Raw genomic sequence first — 19,066 nt, 5'->3', positions numbered from 1 at the left:
AGCACAACAATTTGAGACAATTGATAAATAATCATAAACGAGGTACAAATATACATAATGGGGGTATGTAGAAAAATAGTAGTATTATTGTTTGGGTTGCTATGCCCAATACAAAATCTGAGATATTGGCACAAAACGACAGCCCAAATAATAAATATTATATCCCAAAGAACGGGTTAAGAAATACTAAGGACAATAGTGTAGCTAATGGCCGTGAATCAACCCTTGGTGGGTGGGTTGAAACAATGGACAAGAAACGACTCGACTAGGGCGCTTATATTGATCAGATCGTGATCTCTTAAAAGAAGACAAGGCACCCCCCTTTTATAGTGTTCAAGAGCTTCCATGGAAGCCAAGTGGACGGAGATGCTTCACCCTTTATGACTACTACACATGTGTTCATGTCATCGTCCCTACGTTTGCATTAGCACGTATTCACCATCCTAGCCACGCACATGTGCACCTTCACACCCCTTTGGTGGGGCGTTGTCGCCACACCATGGGGCGCACTAGATCCGCTGGGGGCGCCATGGCCGGAGGTGGCAGCGAACCACGCCGTCGGTCAGTCGTGGTAAGTTTGTAAATCTGGCAGCCTGTTATAGTCAGAACAAATATAAGCACCAACACCTTAATACACAAGAGATGGAGTGATCTGGTTGGATGGGATGCGTGTGCCATTTTGGAAGTCCTAGGTTTGATCCTTGTTGATTGTATTCTTTACTATTTTACACCATGACACAGTGGGCGAACTCCTTCTATTTTATCTTAGGTGTTTATTTGGGGCACCATGCCTTCTTAGCCTAATAAAACTTGGGTCAACTTCCTTCTTAATATAAAAAATTTCATTTAAGTTACCATCAATCGTATAATATAAAAAATTTCATTTAAGTTACCCTTTATCGTGATACATGTTTGATGATCCTCATTTGTCAATCTAGACTTTTTTTTAAGTCATTAAATAGGAAAAAATGATAATAAATACTATGGCCGGCCGGCCAATATAATTGTATGCATGTATGAAGATCATCCAAAAAAGAAAGATTCCTATAATGCAAACTCAAAAGTATCATATGCTACATCAGCTCTATTATCCTTCACTTCTAAGACACTATGTATATACACATGAATCTAGCCGACTAGCCCTATAATATTTTTGACATATATAAATATGATATATATATATATATATATATATATATATATATATATATATATATATAAATTACTAGTGGTTCATAAGTAATACACCCATATTTTATGTATTTTGATTGATTAGTTATCAAATTATTATCTCAAACACATTTCTTAGCGATACTATCAAGAGGCTTTACATATATACCTCTTGATGTAAATTATTAAAGAGTATTGAATGGGAGTTTTTTCTTTTCTTTATCAGTTTCTTTTACATATTATAATAGTATTTGCATTCCGTAATATTAAACTAATTTAGTAAGCCTGAATCTACAGCTTAGTTTGTTCCTAGTGATAGATTATGAGCAATGATGTTGGAAATTTTTAGATAAAATGACATTTTAAGTAGCTATTTTATGATACAAATATATGTGAAGTCTACTCTTGATTTTGATTGGGTCCAGTGGATTTGGATTGTTTGAAATGAGACAATGAAATTTATATATTGTACTCTCAGAATAGATAATGGTGAATGAGAAATTGATTCTCAATGTAGACAAATTTGAGCGGGAAAGAATTGGAAGAAGCTTTTATCCTACATTGAAATGTGATGTACATTTGCACTAGTATATATACAATTCATTTTTTTTTTTTAATAAAGTTTGAATTATATAATTTAGAGACTATTACTGTTATTTACATTTAGACTAAATTTAGCCTTTTGGCTACCTTTGGACTATCATGTCCGCTTTGAGGGTTACTCTTTTTTCTTTTTTTTTTTTTTTTTTGGAAAGCCAATTTATGGGTTACCTATAATGAAAAGAAAACAAATATTTAATGTAAGTTATTAGTACTTATATAATTTATAATTTATGAAATAAAGTTCAGAAGTCTCAATCCTGCCTTCTTCGTCACTGAACCAACCACTATATATGACTGCATTATCTCTAAACAATTGCCATTGCAATCGCAAGCCAAATCATCACTAAACAAAACCATTTATCCAAACTTCCTGAAGTCAAGAACAGTTATCTTTGAGGAAAAAAAAATGGCAGATTACTACTACTACTACAATAACAACAATCCTTATTCTTCTCAACCTCGTTTATCCCTACACTTCTGTTTCTTCTTTGCTGTGCTATTCATGTTTGTGGGCATCACATGGTACATCAACTATGGGCATATTCTTGAGGCCATTATAGACCAGATCAAGCTGCTACTAATGGTGTCTCCTCTGCTTCTTCTCCTTGTTCTTCACTGCCTTTCATGGCTTGACATGTCACTCTTCTTTATTCCATTACCGGGCCAAGATTCCTACCGGAGGAGTGGGGGAACTCCCTGGGGTGTTGGGTTGTTTCTTGTGATCCTCATCTTCATGTTGTCTTATCAGTCGGATCTTCGTGAACGCCTGTTCCCTCTCCTCAGCAAATGATCCCTGCAAACCACAGCTGGAAATTATGGAATTTCTGACCACCTAAAAGTGAGCTTAAAAAAGTCGAAAGCAAAAAGTGGTCAAAAATAGCAACAAAGACTTTTCCGGATACCAAAAGTGGTCGGAACAAGACTTTAGACTTAATTTAAGATCACTTTTAGATGGTCGGAAATTTCATAATTTCCAGCAGGTGATCGTTCAAGAATCACTATGACAGAAGACAATCTGCAGGCTGCAGATCATTATGCATAGTTAACATGGTAGGGTAAGCTAGTTTTTGTCCCCAGCTTACTTCTTCTTCTTCTCAATTTGACACTTTTTAGGAGACATGTAATATAATTAAGACATGTGAGTTGCTGTTAATGAAGATAAGCTCATATGTGGTGAGAATTTCAGGTTTTGATCTGTTAATCAACTATCTGTCAAGTTCAGTTGAGGACCTTTAAGAATTGGATCAACTCATGAAAAAATAAAAAACCACTTTGGCACTAGGTTTCAAGAATACCTTGTAATTTCAGTTTAGGTGGCAAACCCATCCTTGTAGGCTTGCACGAGTTACAGATTGTATGTACAATGAGTCAGGCTGTGGAAAATTTGCCTGAAAAAACATTAGGTACAACAACTAAAGTTAGTGAACTGAAACTTTTGATCAAGGGGTAAAAAATGAAAAGTAAGCACAGCAGTTCACAAAACACTTACAGCACGTTTGGTTCACGGAATGAATTTTGAAGTAATAGGAATGTTATTCCATAAGGAGTGGAATAGGCAAGGAATAGAATAAGAATTGTATTCTATTGTTTGGTTCGCGAAAGGAATAGACTTTAGGAATTATATTACAGTGTTTGGTTGATTTAAGGAATATAAATGAAATATGTTTTAAAAGACATAAATATCCTTATAAAAATATGTGATGGTGGCAGTGGTGGTGGTGGCGGCGGCGGTGATGGTGGTGGTGGTGGTAGCAGTGGTGAAATAGGAAATAAATTTAATTGGGAGTAAAATAGGAAATAGAAACTTTAGGCTATCCCTGAGAACTCAGGAATAACCTAATACCGGGGTGGGCATGAATCTTAGGTCATTTCTGGGAACAATGTTCCTGGGAATACAAGTGGTTACCAAATAGAGGAATAGGTCTATTACTGAGAATGTTATGCCATTCCAAGCCTATTCCGTGAACCAAACAGCCCATTAGTTGCCAATTACAGCATAGAACAGAATGGAACAACGGTTTCAACAGATTGGAACCACAAGATTTTCCAGGCATGACTGTGAAAGCAGGCAATAAATTCATCCAAACAGAGGGATATCTTATTCAAACCACAAAAATTTGTGTACTAGAAGTGTATTATAGTCTCAGCTGCATAGAAAAGGCAGTAGAAAGAAACAGTGCAACTAACTTGAAGACAATGAATTGAAATTTGTCTCAGAAGATAATGTTCTCATCTTGTTGCAAGCCCTGAGATAACAAGTTTTTGCCAAAATCCTCAGAGGTATGTCCTCTGCAACATTCAAGCACTGGTTTTAGCCAGCCATTTTGCCAAAATCCTAGCTGAAGAAATGAAGGCAAGAAAGTAATTATCAAACAAGAAATACGTTATAGAGTACCTTTATCCAATTTCCACTCAATTGAAAGATGTATTTCGTCTCAAATAAAAGCCAAAGCCGATACTTGTACTGCAAGCTCAATACACTCATCACACATAGAATTAGGTAAAACATAATTACATATATTAACCAAAACTTGTAAAAGCAAGTCTTGGTTTACATTTCTAGAAAGATAGCATCTTCTCATGTATCATTACTTACAAAGTTACAAGGCTCCATTAATGCATCACAGGAAGCTCCAGTATGCCAAACTTGCAGAATCTCTGATCTTAGCTCATAATTTTGTATAAAAATTCAGAGCAAAAGATGAAACCCATCGAAATTCAATCATAAAACGAAGATTACATTACTATAATGAAAACCGCTAATTTCTCACTACTAAATTGAAATGTACTTCCATTAATTCCATGGATTCCATTGCATGCTTAAATTCATCACATCACTGTTTTTTATACACTTCTAATCAACATATACCACTGCCGATTGTATCATTGAAACCAATTGACGAATTAAAACAACGAAACTCACTTTATGTAAGAAATTCTCCATCCGAATATCAACGCGATGCAATGACGAACTAAAACCTCAGATAAAAAACAGAAAAGGAAAAATGCAGAATTTTGGTCCAAAACTTTACAATCATAAATCAGAATCATCGAGAAGAGAATTTACCAGGCAAGGAGCATTCGATCGGAAAACTTGAGCTCGCCGGAAGTTGGATTAAACTGCCTGATGATCCTTCTGAGCTCGATCGACGTTCGGACGCAGATCACAGGTGTCAGTTGTGCATCAATTCAGATCGGATTTTGGACAGGATGGCGGGAAGAGATTGTGGGCTTGCATCAGTTATAGGCCATATAGAGCGTGGCCCAAAATGCAGGCCGAATAAGGTATAATGGCAATCATCATGGTTAACACAACTTGTGTTAACCATATTTTGTCTACTGTAAAATAATGTACATTCAGTACAAAAATAATATACATTTTCAGTATAAAATAATGTACATTGTATTCAGGGGATGTACATTATTTTTGTTCTGAGTGTACATTATATTGTATAATGTACACTCAGTACAAAAATAATATACATTTAGTATATTAAAAATATACTTTTGTTATGGTCTACACAATAATTTGTCACTATAATGGTATTTACGGGTTTGACCCATACAGTTTTAAAATTGGACCATTATGTTGTCCAAATCGAAAAAGTGTAATTCAGTTTATTTGATTGATCATCAAAGTCTTTTTTCAGCGATATTGTGGAGTTTGAATCTTTATAAGAAGATCTTGACTGATCTAAAGAAAGTAAAAGCTCTTGTATGCAAAGTGTATATACAAAGGTGAAAAAATTTAAAAGATTAACAATGTGATTCACGATTTACCTTTTTCATCAGTTATTAGATAGAGATTATGAAATTTAGAATTAGTTTAATGTAAAGTGAGATACTTAGATACCTAATGTAATTTTTTTTTTTTAAAAAAAAAATTAAAAATATCTAGAACGATGACGTCAGCAGACCAAGCAAAGAATCATACGTAATCCGACGTCGGGTAGAATGGGGTCGGAGACCAAACGGAATCACGTGTTCAACCGGAAAACTTTGGCGGGAAAATATCAAATAATCACGTGGGAGAAAGAAAGATTTCTTTTTTTTTTTTTTTTTGAAGAAAGGGAGAAAGAAAGATTAGAGAGTCAATATCTTTGATTCTTTTGCTCAATCTGACCATAGAAAAGTGGTGATACACACTTGAAAGATCACAATCTTAATCTAACATATTCAAATATTATAAAATACAATACATTGTTTAAAAAAAAAAAGCAAAAAAAAAAGTAAAAAAAATTATCCCTCCTCAATTTGATAGTTTTATAGAATTATATCATTCGACTAATTTCAAAAATACGTTGTTATTAAATTTTATTTATGAAATGCCATTAACCGTTATTACACTAACACTGCTTACGCAACCTGAATATATAATTATTATGTTTAAGAAAATTCAAACAATACCCATGTATGTGATAATGCAAGTCTCTTCTAATTCAATCATAGATTTTGGATTCGAAAATGTCTATAATTATACCCCCAAAAAAAAATAATAATAAATTGAATCAAACAATTTACTTATTTTGAGTGACAAGTGAATTTCACAACCTTTACTCCATGGTGTGTACTCATTGATAAATTCCGATATTGTATAATAATATGCGAATCAAACATGAGAGATAAATCAAACTATGAAAATCTTCCTTCAAAAAAAAATTATGAAAATCCTATACAAAAAGTTCGTAAACTTTATGTATGAGAATTATATTTCACACATTTGAATTACTATTTCAAAGCTATATATATATATATATATATATATATATATATATATATATATATATATATATATATATATATAATTTGAAGTGGTTGAATTAGGTTTGGTTTATATTAAAAGTGACAAGAACAATGGAATGGGATGTTGGGAGTCAAAGGGAGTGAAGTGTCCGGGAAGTTGTATAGAAGGAAAAAAAAAAAAAAACATAAATAAATAAAAACATATCGGCGCCACAAGCCTTGACTCCAAAACGATGACGTCTAAGTTCCACCATCTTGGTCGTCTTTTGACATTAAACAATCAAGTTGATTTCAATTTTAGTTGAGGACCAATTAACAATTTCTTTTGATATATGGGGTTAATACTAGGTTTAATTATTGATTTTAGTGATTTTTTCAAAAATTAGTAATGATTATATATTGTTATATTTTAATTACAAAATTTATTAATTTTATCATTCTTAGTCATTCGTAAAATTAAAAATTCAAACAAAGTATGCACTATATTAAAGAGTTATGAATTAATTTTTGTCAAATAGTTAGAGTAAAAGTCAAACTATGTAGGTGTAACACTATAACTCATACCTAATCCGAATTAGTCTTACATAGGTAAGAGTACCATATATCAATTTTAGCCCTTTGGCATATAATTTATCTCCCTATAGTTAGCATGATTAACATATGTAAATTCCATTAATGAAAATGCCATTAACTAACATTTTTTTTTTTTTTTGAATACTGCCATTAACTAACATAGTTAGCTTATCAGTAAAATTTAACTTGTTTGACCACTATTAGGTGTTTGGCCGAGTTCAACAGTTAATATGACTATTTAATTAATTAATTTTTTTGTGTTTTAAAATTTTAAAATTTAAAAAGTTGCTCAATGCATCTTTTTGGATCAGCTTCTTGAGAAATATAATTCATTTTGCATGTAATCAACTATCTGCTAATTTATCAAACATCTTCTTACAATCAGTTAATGTTATCAACTAGTCAAATTACTAACCCAATCAACTATAAACTATTTACTTGCAAACACTCCCATTATCATACTCACAGAGCTCGAATATGTAATTATATTTAAGAAGCTAGAATGAAGCTATTTTTTTATTCGAAATTTGAAGTGATTGAATTACTATGGAAGATCCTAGTTATCCCATTTTACCTATTCGGTGTTAAATTAACTTTTTTTTCTTCTTATCTATTTTCTTTATTTTTTTTTATAAATTTTAAATTTAATGTTTTTGTTATTAATAACATTTTTAATAGTCTCTAAATATATAAAATTTATATACTAATATTTAATTTAATATTATGAACTTTTAAATTATAAATAATTTAAATCAATTGTCGTTAATCAACTCACATTCGTAAAATGAATAAAAAATTAATACTACTTGAACTTTTAAACTATACTTTAAACGTGTACTCACTCATGTTTAATGTAGACATTTTTCTTGAGAATTCACAAGATTAAAATAATTTATTATTACTTGTCATATAAAAAATAAAAGTGAAACAGATCACACACAGTAATATATTTAATCTTATAAAAAAAAATAAAAAATCCCGGCGGCTCAAATTGCAAGTTCCACCAACTTGGTCCTCTTTTTACAGTAAATAATAATGATATAATAAAGTTATTTTGAACTTTAGTTGAGGGACCAAGTAACCTTTTCCCTTGTGTGTTGTGAAAAGGAATACAATAATACTGAAAAGGTTTAAATTATCCCATTAAATGCTCTCACTATGTCGACATAGAATATTTCACCATTGTTTCAACTAAAATTAAATATCATACTTTTGAAAATAATGATTAAGTAGATGAAACATAATTCTTGTAACTGAAAATCACGAGTTTGATTTTTGTCAATATCTTTTTGATTGAGTCCATCGTACATGATCTTTATAGTAAGGTTATTACACATGAGTAAGGTTTACAATGTGCACAATTTTCATGCAGTGGGTGTGGGAATTATTATCGCAAAATAAAAAAATATTAAAGATCTTATGTGACGGACTCGACTAATATAGTGTTAAAAATAATTAAACTCATAACTATTAGGTACAATAATAATGTTATATCCACTGTTATATTTTCAGCACATAGCTCAATTAGTTGACAAATCTACAATAAATTTATAGCTTAACTTTACTAGTAGATGTTAGGAACTTAGGTGCATGGCTCGATTTTTACCAAGAAAATACATGAAAGTTACGAGTACCTATGTATAAACAATTATGAAACTTGTATACCACATTGAAACACATCTTACAATTGACCAACCTTCAAGAAAATATAAAGGGAGCACTCGAAATTTATGCGCAATCCTTCTTTTTCAGAGAGTACACAACAATAAACTCTGCGTTTTTATAATCTTTTGATTCTCGTAAATGATCGCAATCACCTACGAGTACATTGATCAAACAGCAAACCGCTCGACCAACTCCGTCGAAGTTGTCCCTACTTATTTATAATCTTTGATTTACGAAAAAGTCAGCAATCACTATCCTAGCTAACCAAAGATCACAATGAGCTGAGATAAAACAACATAAATTGATCATATACACATATTGACAATTTGTTACTCCGTAAATTAATTGTCTGACCAACTTGATTATGACTATTATATTTTTATAATCTTATAATTCAGAAGGATGGAAAAGTGGAGAACCGTACGTGTCCAATTATTGATCATACAAGTAGTGATCACATGAAGATAGAAAATTAGGAACGGTCCAAAAAGTCTATTTCTAGAAAGCCAAAAAATTCCACACACTCTGTTTCCTATCTATTTCGTTTCAGTCATCTAAGTCTGCGCACGTGGGTTTTCATCTTTATCCTATAAATAAATAAATACTCCGTATCATTTTTCTCCTTACATTGTACATGGGAAAAAATAAAACGTTAATTTATGATAATATTGTCACATAACGACGCCAAAACTTTACGGGTCACCCAAGTATCCTCCTTCGAATCTTCCATTCATCGTATTTCCACTGCTCTTCCCTTTTCCTTATCAACTACCGCTGGATTTTCTCCAATTTTATTTTATTTAAATAAATATTTCACTCTTAGTCCTTGAATTATAAAATAATAACAAATTTAACCCGTGTTATCAACATTATCATTTTTAGTTCTCAATGAAGTGGCATTTTTTTAATCATTTCGTTACTAAATGTATTATTATGATTTTCAATGACATTGTGGTCTAGTAGCATGAAATGAATCTCTCGTCTGCATGAGTAACTCGGTTGGTTAAAGTGGTGAAATTTGGAAACAATAATTTAGGATCGAATCTCACTAGTGGCAGTGTAAGAGCAACATCTCAAAGTGAGGGTCGGGGGGCTCCTTGTGCGCAGTAAGCAAAAGTTTAGCCTCTGTGTTCAGTTGAGTTACCATGATTTACATTCTCTCAGATGCTCTATTTGACCGGGGTCTGGGCCCTACCATGATTTACATCCTCCCATATGCTTTGTCTGATCGGGGGACGTGGGCCCTATCATGATTTACATCCTTCGAGATACTCTGTCTGACCAGGGCGTGGAGTAGTAGTCTTCAAAAATGTATTATTATTATTATTATTCAAAAATCTAAGAAAAGACTTGAAATGAAACCATAAAAATGATCACACTTATAATACATACATGATACATGGGTTAAATTCATTATTATTGTATAGTATAAGGACTAAAGGTGCAAAAGTCTACGTTGTCTTTCAGGAGTTGCCTTGTCATCATCTCTTTCCAAGAAGCAGCCATTTGAAACTCCAAACTTCAAAGTTTCCTTATCCGGAACTTCTATATATACGTTGTCCTAACAGATCTCATTTCCAATCACTTGAAACCCTAGACGACAGACTTTCAAGATTTGGTTCGTTCTTCAATTCAATCGCCGAATTCTTGTCTGGAAGATCATGAACAGAACTGCAATGGACGTGGGATCGAAGCGCGACAAGACTACGAGGAAGACGAGGAAGGAGAAAGCGGTTAAGGTGGTTTACATTTCGACTCCGATGAAGGTTAAGACCAGCGCGTCCAGGTTCCGGTCGCTGGTCCAGGAGCTCACCGGACGCCACTCCGACACCGCCCGGATCATGGAGGCCAACGACGGCGCCACCGATTTTGAATTTGTCCCTGACCTTGCCGCCGCCGCCGGCGGCGACGACGGAGTGATCTTCGGCGCTCTGAAGAATGAAGGTCGTCACTCCTCGCCGTCGTTCTTCCGGTACCCGATGGTGAATAATTCCGTCGAGGAGTCGCCGACGAGCTCCGAATCGCTGGCGGAGCCGCCGTTGGACGATCAGGTGTTCAGTTCTCAGGTGGATGAGCAGTTTCAAGCCATGTTCCCACTGGATTTGTTTCTGGACCTTAATTCTTCCGACCTAGATGGTGATGATATACTGGGAAGCTACTAGCTATGAAGCCCTATGAAATATTTTTTCCTTTTTTTACTTTTTCTTTTGTGCACTAAAATCAATTTTCATATGTTAATATTTAGTACATATTTTCATTTTTCTTTTTTTACTTTTGATATATCACTTTATTCAGAGATATATAATCCAATTTCTTCTACCATATCAAAATTTCTATTAGTTAGATTAAACTATTAGCGGGATGATCCACTGATAAAACATCATTTTTATAGTTCTAAGTTTGATTCTTTCAAATTTTCTCTCGGTTGTGCTCATGACACAAGATCTCGGTCGAACAATTTGTCATATCTAATTGGTTTTGAACCAAAGAATATTGTACTCCGTATTTCATATTTGATGATGATATGTATGTATGTAGTTCCACCTAGGGGTGTCAATACGGGCCGGTCTGCCTCATTAGGCCCGTCCCACCGCGGGCTTTTTATTTGGCGGGCTTTGGCGGATCGGCCCACGAAGCCCGCGAGCTTGGAACTATACAACCCAAGCCCGCCCCATGCGGGCTTGCGGGTCTCGCGGGCTGGCCCGCGGGCCATCACTTAAATTAAAAAAAAAATAAAAATAGATAGTATATAAACATGTTAAAACCGCTTGAAATATGGCACCAAAAACTTCCATAAAATTCATAAACCTCGCCCAAATTTCCCGGATCGATACCGCGCGTTCAGCAGAACTGTAGAAGGGTGATCAAAGCTAGGGTTCAATAGCACACTCGATTTCTCTCTCGGCTTCAGATTTTCCCACTACAATTCCCGTCTGTGTATAATACATATATAAATATGTATGTTTGCTAGACTTGGAGGTGATTTATTAATTAATAAATATGTATGAATTGATGATTTAGTTTTATAAGTAATTATTTGATAGAGTTGGAGGCGGATGGAGACGGAAAAACCGAAGAACTACGTACTCTAGGAATTATTGAATTAAGAATTGGCGAAGGATTATTGAATTATTGGATTTCTCCCCTTCTGCGTATTCTTAGATAGTTAGATCTACACATTGCCTGAGAATTAAGATATTATATATATGATTTTTTTTTTTTTAAAAAAAGATGTTATATGTATAATTTATTTATTTATTTTTCAAATATGGTCTGGCCCGCGTGCCGACCCGCAACCCGCGCTGGCTCTGGCCCTCCGCGGACCATGCCCGTTAGGCCCACATTTTTGCGAGCCTAATTTCTTGCGGCCCTAAACCGCCCCATTGCGGGGCGGGTTCGGGCTAACTCGGGCTTCGGCCCACTTTGACACCCCTAGTTCTAGGGATGACAATTGAACCCGCCCCCGACGGGGACGGGTTCGGGGATTTATTTCGGGGAACGGGGGCGGGGATGGGGGGAATTTTCCAATCCCCGCCGAGGACGGGGACGGGGAGGGCATTCCCCGCCCCGGCCCCGACCCCCTGACTAATAATATTAATATTATATATAAATTAATATCTCTGTTGTATATATTTAATCATATTCTTGAATTCCCATGTAATTAGTATTCTAGTTTAGGTACATACATTTTATGTTCATTGTTACCGTAATACCGTACATATATCTTGTATAAATAGGCTATGTTTATTTGTTTAAATTATTATTGAACATAAATGTATTATATTCTTCATTCTCTATCTCTGCATATTCTCATGGTATTAGTAGATGATTTTTTTTTCATCTTTGCGAATTAAGATTTTTCCTTAACAAAACTGTGTTTCTCTAATTTTGTTAAGAATGCATATTATATTATGTGTGTGTTTTTTTTTTTTTTTTTTAAAAAGTAGGCATAAATCAAAACGAGGCGGAGATTCCCCGTCCCCGAAAAATCCCCGCGGGGACGGGGAATAATTCCCCATCCCCGCCGAGGAACGGGGCGGGGACGGGGAATGGGGGGACATTTTGGGGACGGGGACGGGGACCCCATTCCCCGCCCCCGCCGCCCCGCCCCGTTGCCATCCCTACCTAGTTCCACCTAATATAATTATTAAATAAAAGCTAATGGATTTACTATGTCAAATGACAATTCACCTAACATGAAGGTACTAGGTATAAATTAAAGTATGTTTGTGTGTTTCATAAGTTAATTATGACAACGGCAAATTATTATGTGAACCACAATCCAAAACATCGTCCTGAATATTATAAGTAAAAATAATATACATTATGCGTTAAAATAATGTACATTACGTGTTAGAATAATATACATTACATGTTTAGAATAATGAAATATCTAGTCTAGGGTAATATAATGTACATTATGTTTTACAATAATGTATATTATGTTTTCAAATAATGTATATTATGAATTATAAAAATGTATGTTGTAGTTGGGTGCGCAAACAAATAAAATTAAACAAAACAACATCATTTTTGGACCGTGGTCCACACAATAACCACATCCAAAAAAAAAAAAAAAAAAAAAAACAAATTTACACCACTTTTTGCATGATAAATTATGTTTGATTGTTTCAATAGACAATAGTATATATAAGTTAATTAAAAACATCACAAAATTAATAACCACACACTATAAGACAATAGTTTACTGTTTACATATGACTTTTGGGTAGGGAAATATTTTTCTTTTTTACATTTTCCTTTTTTTTTTAAAAAAAAGTAATAATATATTATAAAAATTCATGTACAATATAATTCTCCACATTAGAACGAATTGGAGTTTGGTCCAAAACTTTGCAATATGACACTTCTTTTACACAAAAATAAAGATAATTTGACATCCCAACTCTGTTAGCACATCAAGTTGTAAGTGACTGGCCAAATGATTTGCTCCATTCACACGGTTGGGATCAAACCCCCAACCTCATGCTTAGGGGACGATGTGTTGAACCACCACGCCAACCATATTGGTTTTTGACATGGTTTATTGATTAATTTTCTTGTTCTAATTTATTTTGTGCTAAACTGAATAAAGTCATTGAATTTGATTTAATAGATGAATAATTGAATTGTTTTGACATTTTAGGATTATTTCGGGATGTATCAATGCAAGAATGACTTTTAAGTAAGAAAACTCCTCAAAGAGTTTAAATTTGGAGCTTTGAAATCTTAAATAATATAGGCAAATGAATGCAAAGGCCACATGCGCTCTCTTTTTTTTTTAAGGTAGTCACGTGCTCTCTTATTATTATTATTATTGAAAAGTTAACTCAAAATTTTATAACAATAGTAAATAATGTGGTCAAGAAATTTTTTTGTCAACGCTCACTACAGTGAGACAACTCTACATTGCAACTAGATGCCTTCAAGCTTCAGCTCTGCAATTTTTAAATTCTTCCAAAATTTTATTTTTGAACATCATTTGTTCTTACTATAAATTAATCGAAAAAAAAAAAAAGTAGATCCCACACTTCTTACAATCAACATATTAGCCGTGATTGGTTAATATTTTTTTTTACTGTAAATTGTTTGTAAATCTATTTGCCTATTGTAGTTTCCTAATAAAATGCTGATTGTTTCATTTGTTTGTTGTTATTTATGGAACCCACAATTTGCTTTCCTCACATTTCTGGTCAAACAACGATATCATGGTCCGGCAGGATTTGTACCACATTATTTACACAAAGTGCAACATTACACAATCTAATTTTATTACTCCTTTTAATTTAAAGAAAAGCCTGCCAGGTGTGCTATGTGAAGAAAACCCTGTGACCCTAACTAGTAAACAACCCCAAAAAATAACTAACATAAGTTACCAAAGCTGATAAATTCAAAAAAGTAAAAGCCACTATACAACTCCAAGAACAGTAAAAGAAATTTTATTGTTATCAAATCATTTTACACCATTAAACAAGCCACTAGTGGACACTTATTTTTTACATACATTCATCAATCTAGAACAGATACATGCACTATTTCCAAAAAAATTGAAATCAGAGAAGCAAAAAACGTAGATATGCTTCCGAGTTCAGATGCAACCTCAGTCGAAAGATGGTGATAATTTTAATGACAATCACAGTAAATCAGAAGTTTTGGGTAAATAGCATCATTGATTGCATCAACAAAATCAGAATACAATACTACAAACCTAAGATATGCAACAGAGATCAGATGGTAGTGCATGTTTTGAAATCATCACTGAAACATACAGATTTAGATGGATAACAATCATCACACCTCCTTGCATATCTGCATATGTTCCTAACTATAGGCAGTTAAAAAAAGCAACACCAAATGCAACTCAGAGAGGCAAAATGGAATCAGAAATGACATGTCAATCACCATGTTGCATCTATGGACACAACTAAGACTGGGGCAACAAAAAACAATCATCACCTTCCTTATTTGCACCTGGTAAATGAATAAAAATGTATGAAGACAAATTTGCGAAAATAAACACAAAATTGAAGATCTTTATCTCATTCATATGCAGCGTATAACATCACGGAAAAAACCTTGGACAGATATATAATATTGGAGCATCTGAATGCATACGCTTCCAGGAAAAGAGAAAGGCATGCCAGAATCTCAGTTCCAATTCATTATCGGCAACGTACAGCGCTGAAAACGCCATGGACAATGCGCATCAGAGACTCTAATTTATTGCCTTAACAAGAGCAAAATTACATCTCCAAACCCAGCAAAGGAATCAACACATCAGCCCCCTCTTCTTGTTCCATACCAGCTAAATAACTCTTGTTTCTTCTTTTTGTTTATTTTTATAAAAAAACTGCGGTTCAGCCACCTAGGCAGCCGGATGCAAAGGAAGCCAATTTCAACATTCGTCAACACTGCCGAGCACCGATGAATCAGGCACCATATACATGATTTTTGCAACACTAATTAATGGTCTAATTATCTAATGAGTGGAGATTATTCTACTTATCACTACAAATGAATAATTCACTTGTTACGTTTTGATCAGCATTCTGTGGTTTCATACTAAAGACGCAACTATAGAGACAAAGCCATCACCCTTTAAGATGTACTGCCATCATCCACAAACACACAGCATGCAACAATTTTTCTCATCAAACAACAGCATCATGGTCTGGCAAGGATTGTAACTTTACACAAATAACCATTTCCACTCACTTCAGAACTGTTGAAACCCTAGGCCCGTTATAGTGGGTCCATTAGGTTATAGCTAGTTTCCAGTATAAATTATTGTAATCTGTACAGTTCTATGTGTGGAAAATAGATGAAACCCTTCACTTTCACATGGTATCAGAGCCTAAACCCTAGATAGGTTTTCCCCTCTCTTCCCCGCCGCCGCGCCGCCGCCGCGACTGATCTTCTCTCTCCGACCTCTGCCTGGTGGTTCTTCTCCCAAACCGAGACCACAGGCTTCACCGGAGCTTCGTCACGAGTCTGTGCCCAGAATCCGGTCGCCGTCCGCTGCCGCACGCGCCGCCACGCGCCGTCGCCGTCCGCCGGAATCCGCTGCTGTTTTCCGGCCATATCTCTCTCCTCCGATCTCCGATCGAGACACCGTTACCACCATTGGACTCGTCTCGTCGAGACGCTTCCGGCAGTGTTGGCTGTTTTCCCTGCCGCCGTGCTCCGGCCGCCGCCGCCGTTTTCCGGCCATCGCCGCCGCCGACCACCGCCGGCCAGAAACAGTGAAACACTACAGATTGTTGATTTTGTTGGTAACCTCTACACTGTTTGTTGATTTTGTTGGTAACCTCTACACTGTTTGTTGATTTTGTTGGTATGGCTTCATCTTTTACCTCGTATCCTACTATTACTATGGACAAGTTGGTTGGGAGTGAAAACTATACTTCATGGGCTGCTTCTGTAAAACTCTGGTTCAAAGGCCAGGGTATGTCTGACCATCTAACCAGAAAGGTTGGGGAAATTGAAGAATCGAAGAAATCAGATTGGGAAAAGTCAGATGCGTTGTTGTGCAATATGTTGTGGCAATCCATTGACCCTAAACTTTATCTTATTTACAAGTCTTATGAAACCTGTTATGATGTGTGGAATAAAGCTAAGTCATTGTATACTAATGATATCCAAAGGCTATATTCCCTTGTGTCTAATATGCTTAATTTTCGTTCCACTGCTGATATGAGTACACAGGATTTCTTGGGTCGGATGGAAGCTTTACAGCAGGAGTATCATAATTTACTTCCATATCAGGAGACGTCAGAAAATCATGCGAAGCAGTATGATAAGTTCTTTATGGTGATGACCTTGGCTACCCTTCGGCCTGACCAGGTTCACATTCGTGATCAGATTCTATCTAGTCCTAGTGTGCCTACCTACACTGAAGCCGCTGCCAGACTGCTTCGTATTGCCTCAACTCCCTCGATTGAACCTATTGGAGAATCATCAGTTCTAGCTACTCGGGCTGTGGATAGAGGACCTTCTGGACCATCTAGTGGTGGTGGTGTTCGTCGTGGCAAACGTCCTCGGTGTGAATACTGCCACAAAGATGGTCATACCAAAGATCGTTGTTGGAAGTTACATGGTCGGCCTCCCCGTCCTGTTAATCTGGTCCATGCCGCTGCATCCGAGAGTCAGACTCATGAGCCAACCTCTACCCCAGTTGAGATGACCTCTAGGGAATATGAAGAGTATCTCCAACTTAAAGCAGCATCCCGCCTTGAATCTTCCACACCTAATGCTGGTACTTCATCTTTGGTTTGTCTTTCACACACCAATACTCCAAATTCTTGAATATTGGACTCAGGTGCTTCAGATCATATTTCCGGTAACCTTTCTCTTTTGCATAATGTGTCTAAGTCTAAGACTTTACCCATGGTCACCTTAGCTAATGGTCATCAAACACCAGCAATTGGTGTTGGTCAGGCTTCCCCTATATCATCTTTTTCGTTGGAGTCTGTTTTATATGTCCCTAACAGTCCCTTCAACCTTATCTCTGTGAGTAAAATTACCCGTACTCTCAATTGTTCCATAACCTTTTGTGCTGATTCGGTTGTTGTGCAGGATCGCAGTACGGGGAGGGTGATTGGCACCGGCAATGAGTCACAGGGCCTCTATTACATGCAGGGTGGTGATGTTGCTGCTTCTGCCTCTACAGAGTCTCCTTTACTTATTCATAGTCGTTTGGGTCATCCTAGTCTCTCTAAACTAAAACGGATGGTCCCAGGTCTGTCTATTGAGTCTTTTGATTGTGAGTCGTGTCATCTTGGAAAGCAATCACGTCAGTCTTTTCCGAAAAGAGTCAATAATCGGGCTGCGTCCCTCTTTGATTTAGTTCATTCAGATATATGGGGTCCTTGTCGTGTCAACTCTATTTTGGATTTTCGTTATTTTGTAACCTTTATTGATGATTATTCAAGGTGCACTTGGGTTTTCCTTATGAAAGATCGTTCTGAATTGTTTCAGATTTTTCAAACTTTTTGTGCTGAAATACAAACTCAATTTGGCAAACTCATTCGTGTTTTGCGTAGTGATAATGCTAAAGAATATCTCTCTAATTCTTTTCAGTCATATATGACATCTCGTGGTATATTGCATCAAAGGTCATGTGTTTACACACCTCAGCAGAATGGGGTGGCTGAGCGTAAGAATAGACATCTAGTAGAAATTGCCCGTACTATGTTGTTACACTCCCATGTTCATTCCCAATTCTGGGCTGATGCTATCCTTACTGCTTGTTTCCTAATCAATCGCATGCCATCTTCTGCTCTCAATAATGACACCCCATATTCTATTGTGTCCTTCTGTTGATCCTTTCCCTGTTCCTCCACGTGTTTTTGGGTGTGTTTGTTTTGTTCATGACATGACTCCAGGTCGATCCAAATTAGATCCTAAAGCAGTCAAGTGTGTCTTTTTGGGTTATTCTCGTGTCCAAAAGGGTTATAGGTGTTATTCTCCAGCACTAAAACGCCACTTTGTGTCCGCAGATGTCACCTTTATTGAGTCCACACCGTTTTTCCAGCCCAACTCAGGAGACACAATCCCTGTTTCTGAGGTGCTCCCCGTACCTTATCTTGGTTCACTTCCTCTTGTCCAGTCCACTGTTCCTTCAGTTCAACCGACTGCTCTTAACCCGCCCCTTCAGGTTTATCACCGGCGTCCTCGCCCTGCAGTCCCTGAGGTCCCTAGTGACTTGCCAGTGCTGTCCGATCCTCCGGCTGCAATTCCACCACCTCCACTGCAATCTGACACTGATCTTGCTGAGGCACCTATTGCTGTTCGAAAAGGTACACGTTCTACT

At 35.9% G+C, this 19,066-nt stretch overlaps 1 protein-coding gene and 2 long non-coding RNA genes across 6 annotated transcripts; 1 reads left to right on the top strand and 2 right to left on the bottom strand.

Annotated features, from left to right (window-relative positions):
• Positions 1-2,012: 2,012 nt before the first annotated feature.
• On the bottom strand, positions 2,013-15,972 carry LOC109181781. Its single transcript, XR_002054271.1, has 3 exons — positions 14,977-15,972; positions 14,049-14,055; positions 2,013-2,023 (listed from the first exon to the last, which is right to left on the bottom strand). It is a non-coding gene; the product is annotated as an uncharacterized LOC109181781 (long non-coding RNA).
• Positions 2,118-4,984, bottom strand: LOC109181786. 4 transcript variants are annotated; one of them, XR_002054276.1, is made up of 4 exons: positions 4,841-4,984; positions 3,961-4,112; positions 3,069-3,161; positions 2,118-2,566 (listed from the first exon to the last, which is right to left on the bottom strand). It is a non-coding gene; the product is annotated as an uncharacterized LOC109181786 (long non-coding RNA). The 4 variants fall into 4 exon arrangements; XR_002054273.1 differs by lacking the exon at positions 4,841-4,984 and adding an exon at positions 4,370-4,481; XR_002054277.1 differs by lacking the exon at positions 4,841-4,984 and adding an exon at positions 4,169-4,229 and having other exon boundaries at positions 3,961-4,062.
• Positions 10,315-11,076, top strand: LOC109181759. The gene has a single exon (XM_019331672.1). The coding sequence runs from the start codon at positions 10,416-10,418 to the stop codon at positions 10,914-10,916; it is 501 nt and encodes a 166-aa protein (XP_019187217.1). The 5' UTR covers positions 10,315-10,415; the 3' UTR covers positions 10,917-11,076.
• Positions 15,973-19,066: the final 3,094 nt, after the last annotated feature.

Source organism: Ipomoea nil, unplaced genomic scaffold (genome assembly GCF_001879475.1).
Source record: "Ipomoea nil cultivar Tokyo-kokei standard unplaced genomic scaffold, Asagao_1.1 scaffold0188, whole genome shotgun sequence".
In the NCBI taxonomy this organism is placed as follows: Eukaryota; Viridiplantae; Streptophyta; class Magnoliopsida; order Solanales; family Convolvulaceae; genus Ipomoea; species Ipomoea nil.
Note: the sequence above shows the minus strand (reverse complement) of the source record. Positions and strands in the feature narration are given on the sequence as shown.